Below are 16,164 nucleotides of genomic sequence, written 5' to 3'. Positions count from 1 at the left end.
CGCGGAACCACCGCGCAAACTGCCCGAAATAAACCATTGTAGTGAAAAGTGTCATAACACGATCGCGATTGTAAACCTATGGGCATTGAGGAGAACACTGCATCGAATGGTTCGTGTGTGAGAAACTGCGCTATGTAGGTAGAATGCCTAACAACCCGAAGCGCTCCTACATCTAAGTTCGGCCCACCAGCATGAATACTAAGATCATATATCCCAAAACTTCTCAAACCAGAAAGTACAAGCCCATCGCAAACACCAAGAACATGACAGGCGGAATGACCCAAAGAGCATTGACAACGCCGATATAAACAGGCGTAACGGCTTGAATTCAGACAGGGATGTCACCTGAAGCCTTGGAAGCATGAGAAGCCTTCGCCGCCTTACGGCGCTGGGCTCCAGAAAGCTTGTGCTTCTTGATACACACCGTGACAGGCTCGGCGATAATCTTCTCTTCACCAATCTCTGCTTGCTCGCGGACGACTTCTTTGGCAAACTTGTCGACGACTTCTTCGAAGATCTTGTCGACGACATTGGCAATGTCGATGGCTACCTCAGAGTTAGTCTCGGAAACGCTATCAGCGCACTGTTTCGAGTCCTGATACTCTGTGGTCTGTACGACCTCCTCTTCCTCGTTAATGGATACCACCAGGTCGTTCGCCGTCTTGTTGGAGATTTCGGTGACAGAGGACTGATCATTACCACACTTCGCTGAAGTGGTTATCTTCAAGAACTCGACTCTACCAGTGGTAGTAGGTTCGACATCAGACTTCAAAGGAGGTAACAGCGGTGTTGACTCAACATCTTCTAGCACGGTGATGGTCTCCAGAATCTCCTTGTTTTGCGTCTCAGCTCTGTCGTCCGGCGCAATGGCAGGCTCAAAGGATGTCGCATCCTCCATCTTCTTCTCTTTCCGACGCTGGGCGCCAGACTTCTTCTTCGGCTTCGTCAGTCGTTCAAAAGAGGTATCGGAAGAAGGCGAGTCTTCGAATTGCGGAGCTGCCACACCATTGGTCTCTTGCAAAACAAGGAATCCGTTGGTGTTGGTGTTGAGTCCAGCCGAAGCTGCTTTGGCATACGACAGCCCATCCGTCAATGTGTTCTTAGGAGCCTGCGTCTCAGCCACCAGGTGAAGAGGCTTGAATCCCCCTGAAATACTGTCCATATACTCGTTCCAGGAGTCAGGCACGGGAACCACATGCTTGGAGTTGGTGGCTGACGCGTGTGTTGTCTCGGCGGGGATATCGTCGCCATCGAGAATGCCAACACCAACATGCACATTGCCCTCAACGATACTGCCATCAACAACGTCGTCGTCGAAAATGCCGCCGAAAATGCCGCCGAAGATATGGCCACCGAAGACATCTTCATCGAAGATATCGCCATCGACAACAAAGCCGTCGTCAATAGACTCGTCGGCAGTCTCCTCTCCCCTGACAACAGAGCCGGAGTCTGCTCCATCACACAGTTCGTTTTTGAAAGTAACAACGTCAGGAGCCGCGGCTCGCTCGCGAACCGGCTCAGTCAGGACAGACCGCCATCCACGCTGAACATCGTCGACCACACCAAGAATACCACGCGCAGCCTCCTCGGCATCAACTTCGTTCTGCCTTTCGTCGGCCCACGAGATCATGCGAGGCGATAGACAAAATACATCCAGCGTCGGAGAGCTAAGTGAAGGACTAGCCGGTGGTGAGTCGGGGTAATCGGTGAGGACTTCGAAGCGGTTACTGGAGGACATTGTGAACAGTGATTTGGAGTATAGTTGGAAGAAGCAAGTATATAGTTGTAGGCAAATGAGTGTATGGGGGTAGTTGATGGTGCTCGGTACGGGGCGTGTGTAATGGTATATACCGCACGGAGACCCACCGAGTGAAGGTAACACGCAGCTCATCCGAAGTGAATGCATCTGACGTAAATGCACCGCGCATCTTGCCTGAAGTGAATAGCTACAGTGAAATGTTTCCATGATACGATCACAACCCTTCGGTCGTTGGAGAATACACTGCAATGGAGAGCTCATCTGTGGAAAAATGAATTTTGTAGATACGACCGATGCTCAACAACCGCTCCGCGCACGGCTCTCTGGCTCAATACTGTCAACAACTTCCAAATCCTCGCTTGACAGTATGACTGACTAGCATAACGCCGTTTCCTCCTAGCTCGGACTACCACCACGCACACTACCTAGGTAAGGTGACGCATTCATAGCCTCTTAAACCAGAATGTATAGATCCACCAAGAACACCGTGAACTCAGTAAACAGGAAGAGCCAAACAGCATCGTACCTGTCAATTCGAAAGCGCCTTAAACTGCCCACCCATGTAGACATACGCGGAGTCTTTGAAGCAGCTGCAGCAGCAGCCTTCGCCGCCTTGCGGCGCTGCGCACCAGATAGCTTGTGTTTCTTCTCGCGCACAGGAACAGGCTCAAGAAGAGGCTCTGGCACCAAAGACTCCCCACGGTCGCTCTGGGAAGTTGTAATAGACGCATCATCGGCGATGAGGTCGGCGATGATCTCACGAGTGGCAGACGGAGATGGCTTCGGCCCCTGGGCGCCAGTCTCCAGGTCGTTGGATTGGCGTGCAGCTATGGTATTACCAGCTACTGCCGTGGGTCTCGTAGCCTCTCCGTCCAGTGCAGGACTTGGGGCGTTCTTGGTAGACGCATATAGATCTGTGTGAAGTGTAGAACCGTCTGCGAGCTGGACTCCCGCATGTTCCTCTTTCGCGGACGCCACCAGCTTCTCCATGACCTTTACGGTCTCCTTCGCAAGGTCGCTGACGGCAGACTGGGTCTCGGTATGAGGATCGGCGAGGACACCAGGTGAGTCGGTGCCGGCTGCAGTCGACTCTACATCAGACTCTAGAGGTGATGACAGTGTTGTCTGAACACCCTTAACTGCGGCTACAGCCTGCGAAAGCTCCTCAGACTGCGTGTCGATTCTGGTCTTCGTTGTTGCAGCAGACTCGAGGGCTTCGTCTGTTGGTGATATCACTGCAGCAGGCGTGGGAGGCTCTTGCTCATGACCTGCATGGTCCGCGGCACCAGATGATGACTGAGTCGAAACTTCCGATGAGCGATGAGCAGCAGCGGGTTCTGCCTCTTTCAACGCCTTCTTTTCCGTTCTGAACTGTGAATCAGAACTCTTGTTTGACTTCTCCGGTGTCTTGGGCGAGGTTTGTGAAACGGCAGGAATGACTGGCATCTCGTCGACCGCCGAGGCCACCTGAGAGTACGACAGCCGACCTGCAGAAGCACCGCTAAGAAATCGTGTCTCGGGCGTCACTCGGACACGGTCGAAGCCACCTGAGATACTGTCGATGTAGTCATCCCAGGAGTCTGTCGAGGTGGCTGGATACTCGTCAGTGGATACCGTCTCCGCCGTGTCATCATGGACCACATGGCCCTCGTCAACGCCATCATGAATCCCCTTCTCTGCCTCGTCGCCAGCATCAGAGCCATCGATTCTGAGCTCTACCTCCTCCTCTGAACCATCGCTATCGTCAACCTCCACGCGGAACGGCAGCCCCGACTCAGCCAAGATGGCCTGCCACGCAGCTTCTTCCGCATCGACCTCGTCCTGTTTCTCGTCCGCCCATGACTGCTCACGGGTACGAGGTAGCCAGAACACAAACTCAGGTTCTGGAGCAGGAGGCGTGGGGAAAACCGGCGGCGTCGAGTCGTCAAGGCTGCTGAGCATTTCAAAGCGGTTGGAGCAGGACATCGCGAAAGACAGTTGTATATAGAAAACAGATGAGTGTGAGGACGAAGGTGTTCGTGTCAACGAGAGCGCAAGTCTGTCGATACACACCACCCGCCGCGCTCGCAGCCCGCATAGTGAAAGCGAGCGCCGCTGGCCCGGAGCCGAAAACCTTGAAGTGAAAACGCCGATATGGTATGAAGATAAATGGCTACAACGACGGCGATTCAGTCAAGCACTTGGAAGAGCATATAGACTCTCGATGTCGGACGCCCCAACACGGCTGGCGCTTTCGTGCTCGAGGGCGCAGAATGAGGTGTGGAAAGTAATGTATATGGGTCAGTAATGAGATCGAAGGAGTATCGAGACGGGGTATATGAGTCCTGCCGTATAACCGGTGGCTGGCCATGGAAACACGCAAACCAGATTGATGCTAGATAGACATAGACCTGCAATTGATCAGCCTCTACGTTCTGCCCTGCAGCACGTCAACTCAGATATATAGCGCACGGCACACTCGAAAGTCCCGACTACAACTGTACTCCACGAGCAGTCGTAGTCACACCCACCCCCCCCCTAGCACCAAGTCCTCCCAAACCCATCCCACCCGCCGAAATATATAAAAAAATGCGACCACATACCACAAACACCGCCCAAACACCCCCCGCAGATATATGCGACATCCCACCAAACAACAAACCCTACCCATCCATCCAACAACAACACCTCACGGCAGCACAGGAATAGCCCGAACCCACTCCGGCACCTCCCACCCATGCCTCTGCGCCAACATCCCCCAGCCCGCCCTGACCCACGCCAGTTTCTCCGCGAAATCAGTGACCGAGAAGGCGCGCAGCGCGCCGCGGGCGCCGCAGTGGGTTTTGAAGATGTCTTCGAGCGCTGGGGACGGATTAGCACAGTACGGAAAGCAGTTTGGCAAACAACCAGGGGTGGACGTACAAACACCACCCAGCAGCGCATCCAACAACACCGTCTCCTGCACCTCGGTCCACACACGCGCTTCCCGCCCCCCCACCAACCCCGGGGGTGCAGGAGGCGGCCCGCACCGCTCGCGCAGCAGCGCAACGCGCTCGAACACCGCGCCGTTCGCATCCGTCTCCGCCGCCGCCGCATCGGGGGGCTCGACGAAGCGCAGCGCGGGCCGGCGCGCGGGATCGGGCTCGGCGAGCATGCGGGCGACGTGGAGGGCGAGCCAGCGGCGGCGGCGGAGTGCGCGGTCCTGCGCCGCTTTGCGCTGCTCGTCGCGCTGCTGGTCGCGGCGCTGCTGGTCCTGCATCCGCGCGGCGCGGGCGCGGCGCTGGGACTCGTCGTGCTGCAGGGCGGCGAGGCGGGCGCGGAGCGTCTTCTCGAGGAGCCGCAGGGGCGCGATTTCGACGCCGCGGATGAGGCGGTCGCCCGGGGCGGCGGGGACGGAGACTTTCCACTCGTCGAGTGTGTCTTTGAGGCGCAGCAGCGCGGCGGTATAGTCGCATATTATCTGCATGGCGGGCAGCGAGCGGGCGATGTCGCCGGTGAGCGCGCGCAGCGCAGTCGCCATGGCTTTGAGGACGAGGGTGAGGGAGCGGAAGAGGTGTGCGTAGACGTCGCGTTTGAAGACGACGCGGCGCTCGGGGCGGATCTGGGTGTCGATGCTGCGGAGGGCGGCGAGGAGGTCGGTGCTGCACTGCGTGATGGTGGCGAGGGGGCATGTTGTGGTGGGTTGGTGGAGGATGGTCTGGGAGCTGTCGCAGAGGCGTTGGATGGCTCTGCCTAGTCTGGTTGAGCACCTCCCGGGGCGGGCGTCGGGCAGAGGCAGGCGGTCGATGAGGCTGTTTGTTGTTTGCACGGCGAGATCAGTCCCGGGGTCGCCGTTCGATCCCTCGTCGCTTTGTTCTCCAGATTGCTCTGCTGAATCTGCCTCTTGGTCTCCGTCTGGGTCGTCGCCCCTCTCAGCGCCATCTCGCTCTCTACCTTCTTCAATACGCTCTAGCCTACGCCGATCCTCGGCGCCCGCGTCTGCATGATCGCCGTCGGTGGCCTCAGACTCAGGATCAGCCTCCTCAACAATATCATCAACATCGTCTCTCGCAGCCAGCTGCCGCCTCGGCCTCTCGCGCTTCGACGCAGTCCCCACACCCCCAGACTGCGGCTCAGGCAGCCCCACAGGCCTCACAACCTCCTCGATAATATCATCCACATCCTCTCTCGCCGCCATCTTCCTCCTCCTCAACTCGCTCTTAGACACAGCCCCCGTGTCCTCAGGCCCAGGCTCACGCAGCCCCCTAGGCAGCACAACCCTCACAACCTCCTCCCCGTCCTCCCCCGCAGCCACCCTGCGCCGCGACCCTTCCCCCGCATCCCCACCCCGCCTCGCCGCGCGCAGCCGCGCCGCCCGCTTCGCGCGCCGGCCCCCCTCGGCAGCGATGAGCGCGGTGGCCGAGTGCTCCTGCTCCTGCGCCTGCGCATCGGCGTGGGCGCGGCTGGTGCGCGAGCGCGAGGCGCGGATGGGGATGCGGACTTCGGGCGGGGGCGTGCCGGGGCGCGCAACAATCTGGGCTGGCGGTCGCGGGGCGCGGAGGTCTTCTTCGAACCAGCCTTCCTCGGGGCTGACCATTGTGGGGCCGTTGAGGCGGCGTTGCTTTTTTGCGGGCGGGGCGGGGTGGAGTTCGAGCTGGTCTGGTCCGGGGCGGGGACGGCGTTTTGGGTTGCTGCCGGCGGTGGTGTCGTGCGTGGTGGGTTTTTCGGCGTCGGAGACGGGGGAGGGCGCGTATTCGCCGCTCTTGCGTGGTCGGCCTCGCGGCTTCTTGGTTGTTGAAGGTTCGTGCGAGGATACTACCGGTGGAGAAGAGGGGATGTCGCCGTTGCGGAAGGGCTCGTCCAGAGGAACTGTCATAGCCGTGTTGACCTCGCTCGATACAGCTGACACCACACTCTCACCACTCTTTCGCGGCCGCCCCCGCGATTTCTTTGAGAGGGAGACTGGCTGTTTCTGTAGAGGCGCAGCTGGCGATAGTGCAGCATTCTCAATCTCCATATCCTCCGTCTCGACCTGCTGAACAGCCGCTGCGTCTCCAATCGCCAGCAGCTCGTCCCCCTCATTCGCCTGGCTCGTCTCTGGCACAGTATCCTCTTCGAGACTTGCACCTGCAGGCAGCGACTGCGGCCGCTTCTTCTCCGGACTCGGCTCAATCTCGTACAGCTTTTCGCCGCGGACCTTCCTGCGACCCTCGGGGACAAAGCTCGACAGACTGGCGCGCGCGAGCTTCCCCGGCTTTTCCAGCCTCGCCTGCGCGGGCTTCAATTGTCCGGGCCGGGCCATGGCTGGCGGCCGCTCGAGCGTGCGCGCATGGTTGAGCAGGCTTGCGCCGAGCACGGCACTGGCAGTTATGGCGGCGGCCGGCGAGCGCCGAGGACTGCTGGCTTCGGCGAGGAGCTGCTGCGACGCGGCTTGGGTGTCGTGGTACGAGGGCGACGAGTTCACATCGGCTGGGTCAAGCATTAAACAAACGAATCAGTCAATGTGTGTGAGTGTACCTCTAGGGCTGTGCGCCATGCTGGATACTGGCACAGTGAGGCTGTCGGGGCTGTTGCATCGCCGTGGACTCGGCCGGCACGTCCCGTGTCTGCATGTGGTGAAGGTGCGTCCGCACGCGACTTGGACGCGGGACCAGCCGAGCGCGAGCCGCGAAGCGCGCCGTCAGCTGCACCACCACACCACCGCAATGACACAACCCTCAACAACGCCCGCCCTCGCGGTCCTGGACCCAGCCGTCGGCCATGACTTCCAGGCCCCGAAGAAGTGCATCCACGACGGCGACGATGTCACGTTTTTCTTGGCGTCACGCGCCTACGCCGACATCATGACCTTCATCTTCCAGCTCAACACGGCCATGATCCCGCGGAGAGTGAAGCAAGAGCAAGGAACAGCCGTGGTCGAGCAAGAGCAAGGGACGTCAGTCAAGGAGTGGACGCTGCAGGACCCGGACGTGGTGCTGCCGCCCGTGGTGCAGGGTCTGGTGAAGCTGCTCGAGGCACTGACAGCCATCATCGACGAGGCGCCCCCCGACCCCGGCCCCCGCCGCTTCGGCAACGTGAGCTTCAGGACCTGGCACGAGATCGTGCGCGCACGCACCCCCGCGCTGCTCGCCGCTCATCTCCCCCCCGCCGTCTTGGCGTGGAAATCCTCCTCCGGCACCCCCGCCCAGAGCGAGCTCGAAGCCTACTTCACCGGCAGCTTCGGCAGCGCGCAGCGCCTGGACTACGGCACGGGCCACGAACTCAGCTTCCTGGCCTTCCTGGGCTGCCTGTGGAAGCTCGCGGCCTTCCCTGCATCGTCCGACGGCGCCACCGAGCGCGCCCTCGTCCTCGGCGTCGTCGAGCCCTACCTCGCGCTCATCCGCCGCCTGATCCTAACCTACACTCTGGAACCCGCGGGCTCGCACGGCGTCTGGGGCCTCGACGACCACTCCTTCGCACCCTACATCTTCGGCTCCGCGCAACTCTGCCCACCCATCACATCGCCCGCCGACATCGCCGCCGAGGGATCCCTCGCCTCCGCCCCGCCCCCCGCAGACGTCAGCCGCGCAGCCACCCAGCGCGAGCGCGCGCGCAACATGTACTTCAGCGCGCTGGGCTTCATCTACGACGTCAAAACGGGCCCGTTCTGGGAGCACAGCCCGATCCTGTACGACGTGTCGGGCGTCAAGGCCGGGTGGGCCAAGATCAACAAGGGCATGATCAAGATGTATAATGCGGAGGTGCTGGCCAAGTTCCCCGTCGTGCAGCACTTCCCGTTTGGCTCGCTGTTCGAGTGGGCGCGCGATCCGGCCGCGGTGGGGATCAGGGAGAGCGTGCATACCGCGGCGCAGCCGAAGGCGGTGGCGGAGGCGATGGCGCCGTTGACGGTGAGGCAGACGGGGCCGAGGGAGGGCAAGGCGGGGGCGGGGGTGGGTGGGGTGGGAGCGAGTGCGGCACCGATGACAGCAGCCCCGTGGGCGGCGGGAGCAGGGAGCGCGATGCCAACAACAGCAGCCCCGTGGGCAACAGCCTCTCGAGCCCCGCCACCGCCATCAACACGCATGCCGCCCCCCGGCGCAGGCACGGTGGCGCCGTGGGCACGGGGGGGTGCGAGTACAGGTGCAGCGGGTGCGGGGAGTACCCAGCTCGAGCCTGAGCCCGAGCCGGGGGCGGGGGCGGGGGCGGGCACGCGGGCGCCGTGGGCGGAGCGGAAGGGGTAGGGGTGGGGCTTAGGGGATGAGGGGGTGATGTAAAAAAGAGAGGGGGGAGGGGAGGGGGAGGGGGATGGGGAGGTATATAGACGGACTGCGTCTCTACGCAGACCTTGGAGTCACGGGGTCATGGAACTATAGAATCACGAGCTCACGAAATCACGGAATCACGAGATCATAGAATTGGGCGGTCGCGCATACTGTGTTCTGTGGAGTGGTTGCGTTGCGTTACGTTGCGTGGCGTCGGTATATGGGGTCCCAGCACCACAGACTCACAGCATCACAGAAGCACAGACTCATAGACACAGAACCCACGTCTCTGCAGACGACGTCGCCTTCTCCACCGCGCACGCGCGAACACAGAGCACACACCTTCGCACCCCGCCCCGTTTGCGGCCGTCGTCTCTCGTCTCGTCTACTATACCTTACCCTACCTTGACTACTCTCACCACTCTGACCACTCTCACCACCCTAACCACTATGACATCCTCCTCCAATGCCGTCCCGTCATCTATCACCCGCTTCTGCGTCTGCACCCGGTGGCCACGCCACGCTACGCCACGCCACGCCATATACTAGGAGAGAGGAGATGCGAGGGACCGTACACCACCACCAGCACCGGTGCGAAGCGCAAGAAAGCAAACCGCGAGAAGGAAGAGTAGAGGAAGCAGAGTAGAGAAAGTAGAGTAGAGAAAGTAGAGTAAAGAAAGTAGAGTAAAGAAGGTAGAGTAAAGAAAGTAGAGTCAAGAAGAGTAGAGAAAGCAGACCGCAAGAAACCGCACCAAACGAACCTAGATTGATGGTTAAAAAAAAACACCAGCCCAGACCGAGAATAAAGATGATGGAAAAAGCAGATATCCAATCCAATCCATTCCAATCCATTCCAATCCATCCCGCCGTCATCCACTCCCTCGCCAATCCATCCCCAATCTATTCCACCGCCAAGCAACAAGCAGCAAGCAACAACGAACAACCAACAACCAACAAGCAGCCTGCGCGCTTCGCTTCGTCTCCCTGTCTGCCTGAGTATCGTCTCCCCATCTAGTCTAGCTCTCCCCGCCTGGTCTGACTCTCCCCGCCTGGTCTTGCTCTCCCCGTCTAGTCTGCCGCCTTTGTAGTTCAGCCATTCCGACGGATTCTGACGGACTCCGACGCCGTGGGACCCGCTCTAGCGGTTTGGGGGTTTGGGGTTACGAGTACTGTGCGCTGCATGGGCATGGGCATGTGCATGTGTATGTGCATGAGCATGTGCATGGGTATGTGCATGAGCATGTGCATGGGTATGTGCATGGGCATAGGCACTGGGTTGACGGCGGTGGCTGGGTCGAAGCGCGGTGGGCAGATTGAAGTATGCGTGTCGTGGCATCGAAGTATCGAAGCATCGAAGCGCTCGTAGCATCGTGGAATCGCGGCGGGCGAGTGCGGGTGCGGATGCGCGGACCAAGGACGAGGACGAGGACGAGAACGAGGACGAGGACGAGATACTAGTATGTATACCGACGACGGCGCTTGTATCTTCTCCTTGTAATTCTACTATTTCAGCCGCTGTCGCTGCCGATGTCGATGCTGATGTCAATGACGATGGTTCCTCTTTCTCTTAACATTGATATTCGAATATCTCTTCACATCGCTGCCCGTGTCTGATTCCGACTGCAGCGCTAACTCTCTCTCTCTCTATACACATCGCTGCGCTGATACCACGCCTTTCCTCGTTCGTCTTCACAACACCACCGTGACATCCCAATCCGTAACCCCATCCATAACCCCATCCGTAACCCCACCCGCCCCTTTGGCGCCTTAAAGCCTTCCCGCGCGGTACTGCAGCGCAAGCATCTCTTATCTCTTCTCTCCCCCGCCCCCACCCCCGTCAAACCCCCGATCAAGCTTCATAAGCGCCTCCCCATCCGCCCGCTCCTCGCTCGCGCGCCCCTCGCCCGCGCGTCCCGCCGCCGACGAGGGCAGCTCGCGCATGACCTGCTGGACGAGCTGGTCGAGCGCTTTGGGGGTGTGCGGGGCTGCGGTTGGGAGGCTCGCGGCCGGTTGGCCTGGGGTCGGTTGGTCTGGGGTGACGGGTGCGGTTGGGATGGCCGGGATAGCTGTGCTCGCTGTGGTTGCTCCGCTCGCTGCACTCGCACCGCCCGCCCCGCCCGCCGAAAACGCCGGCAGCGGCTGCTGCAGCCCCAGCCCCGCGCCCTGCGCCCCCCCCTGCCTCTTCCTGAGCATAACCTGCCCCTTACCATCCATATACGTTTCATACCCCTGCTGATCGAGCACCTCATCCGGAACCCTAACATTAACCGCTGCAGCACCCTCTTCCATCTTACGCCTCAAACTCACCTCGACGGGCGTCGCGCCCCGCGGCCCATCGCGCGCCTGACTATACTGCTCGAGCGCGCGAATCCGCTCCTGGTTCTCGCGGTTCCCCTCCATCAAGAACCGTAAGCACATGATGGCGTGCTCGCGGATGTACGGGTTGTGCTCGTCGTAGGAGCAGCAGTTGAGGACGGCTTCGATGCCGCCGAGCGGCCGGATCTGGTTCTGCACGAGTGTGTTTTTCCACACTAGTGAGGAGAGCACGAGGACGGCCAGCTTTTTCAGGTTGCGCCACTCGAAGTCCGACGGCTCGTCGGCCGCTTCGTCCATGTAAGGGCGCGGCGAGGGCGAGGAGGGCGGCGGGATGTAGGATTCGGGGTGGGCGGGGACGGGGTCGTAGGGGCGCTCGACGGCGACGGGGGGCGGGGTTTGCGGGTGGGGCGCGGGGATGTCGACGTCGACGGGGGCGGGGGGCGGTGCGGCGGAGTGTCGCAGCGGGGGCACGCTGAGTACGCCTTTGGGGATGGCGGCGTCGAGCTCTTTCAGCAGCGTGACGAGCTCGTTGGCGATCTCCCAGTTCGACAGCATCCGCTTCCACGTCTCGTGCTCGGTCAGGATCGCGAAGAACTCCAGGTACTGGTACACGCCCTCGTACATGCGCTCCATGTCCCAGAGGTTGAGCGGGAAGTCTTCCGGCTGCGCGTGGCCGGCGCGGATCTGGCCTTGCAGGAAGATCAGCGCGCACGTCTGCGGGATGATGTGTCGGCGGAACTCGGTGAGCAGGAAGTTGACCATGTGCACATCGCCCTGGGCGACCTGCGGTGGCGCCGTCTTGGTCATGCCCTTGGCCGGCTGTGACCGCGCCTGTCTTGCTCGGAAGATGTTCGTGAGCAGCTTCATGATAACCGCCTGCGCTGGGGATATGATATCCTTGGATCTGCGGATGTTAGTGGGTCCGAGAATGATGTAGAGAGACCTACTCTGACTCCCTAAAAGCGTGGTACGCGAACGGCAGCAGCTGGTTCGCGAGAATCGCCTCCATAATCTTGACCATGAACTTGAAGTAGAGCTCCTCCTCCCGCAAGTCCCAGGCCGCCACAAAGATCAACAGCTCTCTGAGCAGATTCCTCCCGTTGTCCTGCGCGAGCAGCAGATGGCACCTCACGCCGTGCATGCTCCGCACGCTGCTGAAGACGGTGGGATCAGAGTGATGCCCTGGCTGCCCCTCGGCCGGCTCAACAATGCCGCCCATGATGATCATCGGCAGGACCTCGATCTCCGTCGGCCCCAGGATCAGCGGCACGTCAGTCAGCAGGCCCCGCCCCTCGTCTCCCGGGATGTCGTCGTAGTCGTCGTCGGCATCATCGTCGTCTTCCGGCGGCGGCGAGGTGGGAGAGGCTACATCGCTGATTAGCCCAGGACGGTCGGGGTCAGGCTCCAGACGCTTGAGGAGATCGTCCTTGCCGTTCTGCAGGATCTCGGCGCCGAAAGACGGTGGGTAGGTAACGCGGAAATCGATCTCACCTGCCGGGGGCGACCGCTTGATGGTGGGGTCTAGCTCCATTTCATATACTGGTCGGGGCGCGTCGTCGAGGGCGGATCCGTCGGGGTTCATGGCGATGGAGTTGCGCATCCGGTCCACTTCGACCTGGAGCAGGTTGATGCTTTTGGCGAGGGCCTGCACGCTCTCCTCGTTCTTGGCGTGCTGGTCGACGACCTTTTTGTAGGTGCTGGACTGGGCGATCTGGTCGCGGTACTTTGCGACGACGTCGGCGTAGAGCATGTTCCATTTCTGGGGGTGTTAGTCGTGGTCTGCAGATGTTGCGATATACTGACATTCTTCTCCTCTTCGCCCATGGTCTGCCACCGGCGTCTGCACTCGGCCGCGATCTCATTCGCGCCAGCCTTGTCGCCGTGCTGCATCAAAGCCTTCTTGACCTCATTCCCGGTCTCCCCGATGTACAGCAGGAACGGCGACGACGCAGGCTGCTGCGGGATCTTGAAGGTGTCCAGGCTCCTCGCCGGCTGGAGGTCGGGCGGGGCCTCCTCCTCCGCGCCCTGATCCTGCGGCGGGAACTCGTCCATCTTGTACTTCATGTCGGCGAAGTTGGGCAGCTCGTTGTCGAGGTGGCTGTCGAACAGCTCGATCCACAGCATCAGCTTCCGCTGCTCGTTGCGCGCGATCAGGTTGTTGAGGAACTGGAGGCACGTGATGAGCAGTTTCTTGTAGGCGTTAATCACGCCCTGCCACTTGTCCTCGTCTTGTGTCCCTGCCTCGCCATCATACCCTCGCGCAGTGACCCTAACACACACGTTCACCAGGTTGAAAATGTCCTTGTCGAACAGGCGCTCGGCGCTGAGGTTCTGCACGCGCTCGCCATGCACCAGCACGTTGCGCGATATGCACACGAGCTGGTTGAGCCTCTCCAGATCGCGCAGCAGCGACGGCGAGTGACTCGCAATCAGCGGGCCGCTCAGGCCCTCGTATTCAGGCGCAGCAGGGTCCGGCTGCGCGAAACACCGCTTCTCAAGGGATGGTATCGCGGCTTTGAGCACGGCAGCCAGGTCGTCCCAGAACTCCCAGGCCAGGCCGAGCTCCTCGCGCAGCTCCAGGCGCTTGCGCGACTCCTCGAGCGTCTTCTTGACGACATCGCGCTCCAGCATGCGCAGGGTCTCGTCGCGGATATAGCCCGGATTGCGGAAGTGAACGGTGTAGGGGGCGAGGGCGAGGCGCAGCCGCGTGAGGTAGGGGCGGGCCTGGGGCGGGTCGTAGTCGGAGTCGGCGACGCTGTCCTCGTAGACGTCGTTGTAGGCGTCGCTGTCGCCGTCGCCACGAGCCGGCTGCGCGCCATCAGTCTGTGCAGCAGCCATCCTCCTTCGCTCCCGCGCAGGCACTCGCTCACTGCGGTCCCAGCGCTCCCACTGCCTCGTCTCGGCAAATAGACTGCAGTATGCCCAGACGCGGAGCGGCGCGGGGCTCTTCAGCAGGCGGAAGACTTTGTTCTCGACCAGTCGCTGTCCGACGAGGTGGAACTGGGCTACGGCCACGGACGCAAAGGCGAGGGGGTCGCGGGTGAGTGCGAAGGCCGGGTCGTCTGCGTGGGGGTCGTAGGCGTCGAGGTCGTCGAGGTCGTCCGCGTCGTAGGCGTCAGGGTGGTCAATGTTGTCAGGGTCGTCAACGTCGTCGGGGTGCGTGGGCTCCACACTGGACTCTTGTGGTGAGGAAACGTGCTCCGGCAACGATTCTTGCAGTGACAAATCGTGCTCCGGCAGCGACTCTTGCGATACCGCGCTCTTCTGTGCGCGTAGCATGTACTCTGCCGAGCCTTGAACCGACGATTCTATAATGTTTCCCGCTTCAGCACGTGGTCCACGGTCCCTCGGGTCGCGCGCAGCGGCGTCGATGCTGTGAGGCGCGCGCGTCGAATCGGAGGGGAAGGACATTGACGCCAGAATTTGCGTCGCGGCGGCGTCATAAGCCCCACCCCCGCCACGCGCGCTAGCTTATCGATTGCAGGGGCGTACATGTGCGGGCTTGACGACATGCATACCTCGACTACCTGGTGTCGGGCTCACTATGTGTTGAGTTACGACGTGTACGGTGGGGTTTTAGACCCTTCAACCGCACCAATGGCGGACACACGTAGACTGTCTTCCCAACACGCCCGTCTTGAACACCACCGCACGCCAACGAGCCCAGAAACACGTAGTCACGCACACCAGCGAGCATCAGACCAATTCGACAAAGATGCAGTTTTCAAATCCTTTTGTACCTCATAGCAGGACGGTAAAACGACTATTCACCAACCCCCACCCCCACCCCCCTACTCCCCCAACAGCCCCTGAACAAGCACAAACATGCCCTGCGCCATCTCCTTGATGCCCTCCCGCCCCGCCACCGGACACCTCTCGAAACGATCCGGATGCCATCTGCGCTTCTCAGCTTTCAGCAGCTCCTCGAAGCTCCCGCCCGCCGCCCGGTACAGGCGCTCAAGCGAGTGCGGACACGCGCCCAGCGCACCGAGCGGCCGACATGCGCGTGCGCACGGCCAGAACGGCGGCGCGGGGAAGCGCGTCATTGTCTCGCGGGCGCTGAGCAGCGCTTCGGTACGCGCCCGCCACTGCATGTACGCGAGGTGGTCGGCGGCGGCGCGGTGGCGGGCCTGCTGCGCTGCGTGCTGGCGTTGGCGCTGGAGTTCTTGAGCGGCGGCGCGGTGGCGGGCTTGCTGAGCGGCCTGCTGGCGCTGGATTTCACGCTCGCGCTCGAGGACCGCTTGGTAGGTCTGCTCGCGGCGTGCGGCGGCGACGCAGCGCGCTCTGTTTTCGGCTGCGAGCCCCTGGCGCTGTGCGCGCAGTGCGCGTTGCTGCCGGACGGGCTGGTGGAGACGGTGCAGCTTGAGGAGTGTGCGTGCGGTGGCGGAGAGCAGCAGCGCTGCTAGTACAATCGTGGCGGCCACGAGTGCGCCGTGGAGGATGGCTTGGATGGTGCTAGTGAGCCAGTGGAAGATGGCTGCGACTATCGCCCATGGCGCTGATTCTTTTAGCGCCGTGGAGCAGCGTGCGAAGACGTCGGCAGCTGGATTTCGCAGCAGGTGTTGTGGGTGCGAGAGCATCTGTATCACGGGACTCATATCCACCCCCGGGAACAATCGCGCCAAAGAAGCGGTTCGCGTAGCCGACCAGGCTAAGGATATGGATGCCCGGGTGGTGTGATTGCGCCAGCAAATTCGTGCCGTCTTGCACGTTTTATCAATTCGACGTGTCCGTATATCACCTAATCACCTGATCGAAGCGCCTTCACCGGCGTCTAAACTGCTTGGCGCCAGTGGACATGCTCGTTAGTGGTGTACCATCAAGCGGTTACTCCCGCCTCAAAGCTGCAGCTTCGGTACGACTTCGGGCGGCAGCCAGCCCTACAGAGAC

General features: G+C 61.1%; 4 protein-coding genes across 4 annotated transcripts; 1 reads left to right on the top strand and 3 right to left on the bottom strand.

The window, feature by feature from the left end:
• Positions 1 to 328: 328 nt before the first annotated feature.
• On the bottom strand, positions 329 to 7,314 carry C7974DRAFT_453965 (uncharacterized protein; the record flags this gene model as incomplete). The annotated part of the gene is made up of 5 exons (XM_046145893.1): positions 4,661 to 7,314; positions 4,432 to 4,600; positions 2,332 to 3,689; positions 1,867 to 1,933; positions 329 to 1,727 (listed from the first exon to the last, which is right to left on the bottom strand). The coding sequence occupies exons 1-5, from the start codon at positions 7,197 to 7,199 to the stop codon at positions 329 to 331; spliced, it is 5,532 nt and encodes a 1,843-aa protein (XP_045997069.1). The 5' UTR covers positions 7,200 to 7,314.
• Positions 7,315 to 7,408: 94 nt separating this feature from the next.
• Positions 7,409 to 8,937, top strand: C7974DRAFT_463374 (Phosphotyrosyl phosphate activator protein-domain-containing protein; the record flags this gene model as incomplete). Its single annotated transcript, XM_046146231.1, has 1 exon — positions 7,409 to 8,937. The coding sequence occupies exon 1, from the start codon at positions 7,423 to 7,425 to the stop codon at positions 8,935 to 8,937; it is 1,515 nt and encodes a 504-aa protein (XP_045997068.1). The 5' UTR covers positions 7,409 to 7,422.
• Positions 8,938 to 10,711: 1,774 nt separating this feature from the next.
• On the bottom strand, positions 10,712 to 14,804 carry C7974DRAFT_424365 (uncharacterized protein). The gene is made up of 3 exons (XM_046144425.1): positions 13,078 to 14,804; positions 12,222 to 13,033; positions 10,712 to 12,178 (listed from the first exon to the last, which is right to left on the bottom strand). Exons 1-3 carry the CDS (start codon positions 14,683 to 14,685, stop codon positions 10,765 to 10,767), a joined length of 3,834 nt encoding a protein of 1,277 aa, XP_045997067.1. The 5' UTR covers positions 14,686 to 14,804; the 3' UTR covers positions 10,712 to 10,764.
• Positions 14,805 to 14,831: 27 nt separating this feature from the next.
• C7974DRAFT_184359 (uncharacterized protein) lies at positions 14,832 to 16,047 on the bottom strand. The gene has a single exon (XM_046136433.1). The coding sequence runs from the start codon at positions 15,870 to 15,872 to the stop codon at positions 15,066 to 15,068; it is 807 nt and encodes a 268-aa protein (XP_045997066.1). The 5' UTR covers positions 15,873 to 16,047; the 3' UTR covers positions 14,832 to 15,065.
• Between the last annotated feature and the right edge of the window lie 117 nt (positions 16,048 to 16,164).

Source organism: Boeremia exigua (assembly GCF_020726555.1).
Source record: "Boeremia exigua strain MPI-SDFR-AT-0100 chromosome Unknown C7974scaffold_6, whole genome shotgun sequence".
Taxonomy (NCBI): domain Eukaryota; kingdom Fungi; phylum Ascomycota; class Dothideomycetes; order Pleosporales; family Didymellaceae; genus Boeremia; species Boeremia exigua.
Note: the sequence above shows the minus strand (reverse complement) of the source record. Positions and strands in the feature narration are given on the sequence as shown.

What these genes read in the sequence shown, in the direction of transcription:
- C7974DRAFT_184359 (XM_046136433.1), bottom strand. Translation starts at nt 15,872, where the DNA reads ATGAGTCCCGTGATACAGATGCTCTCGCACCCACAACACCTGCTGCGA.
- C7974DRAFT_424365 (XM_046144425.1), bottom strand. Translation starts at nt 14,685, where the DNA reads ATGTCCTTCCCCTCCGATTCGACGCGCGCGCCTCACAGCATCGACGCC. An exon ending in TGGGCGAAGAGGAGAAGAAT is followed by an intron (nt 13,034 to 13,077) that starts GTCAGTATATCG and finishes TAACACCCCCAG; the next exon opens with AAATGGAACATGCTCTACGC. An exon ending in CACGCTTTTAGGGAGTCAGA is followed by an intron (nt 12,179 to 12,221) that starts GTAGGTCTCTCT and finishes TAACATCCGCAG; the next exon opens with ATCCAAGGATATCATATCCC.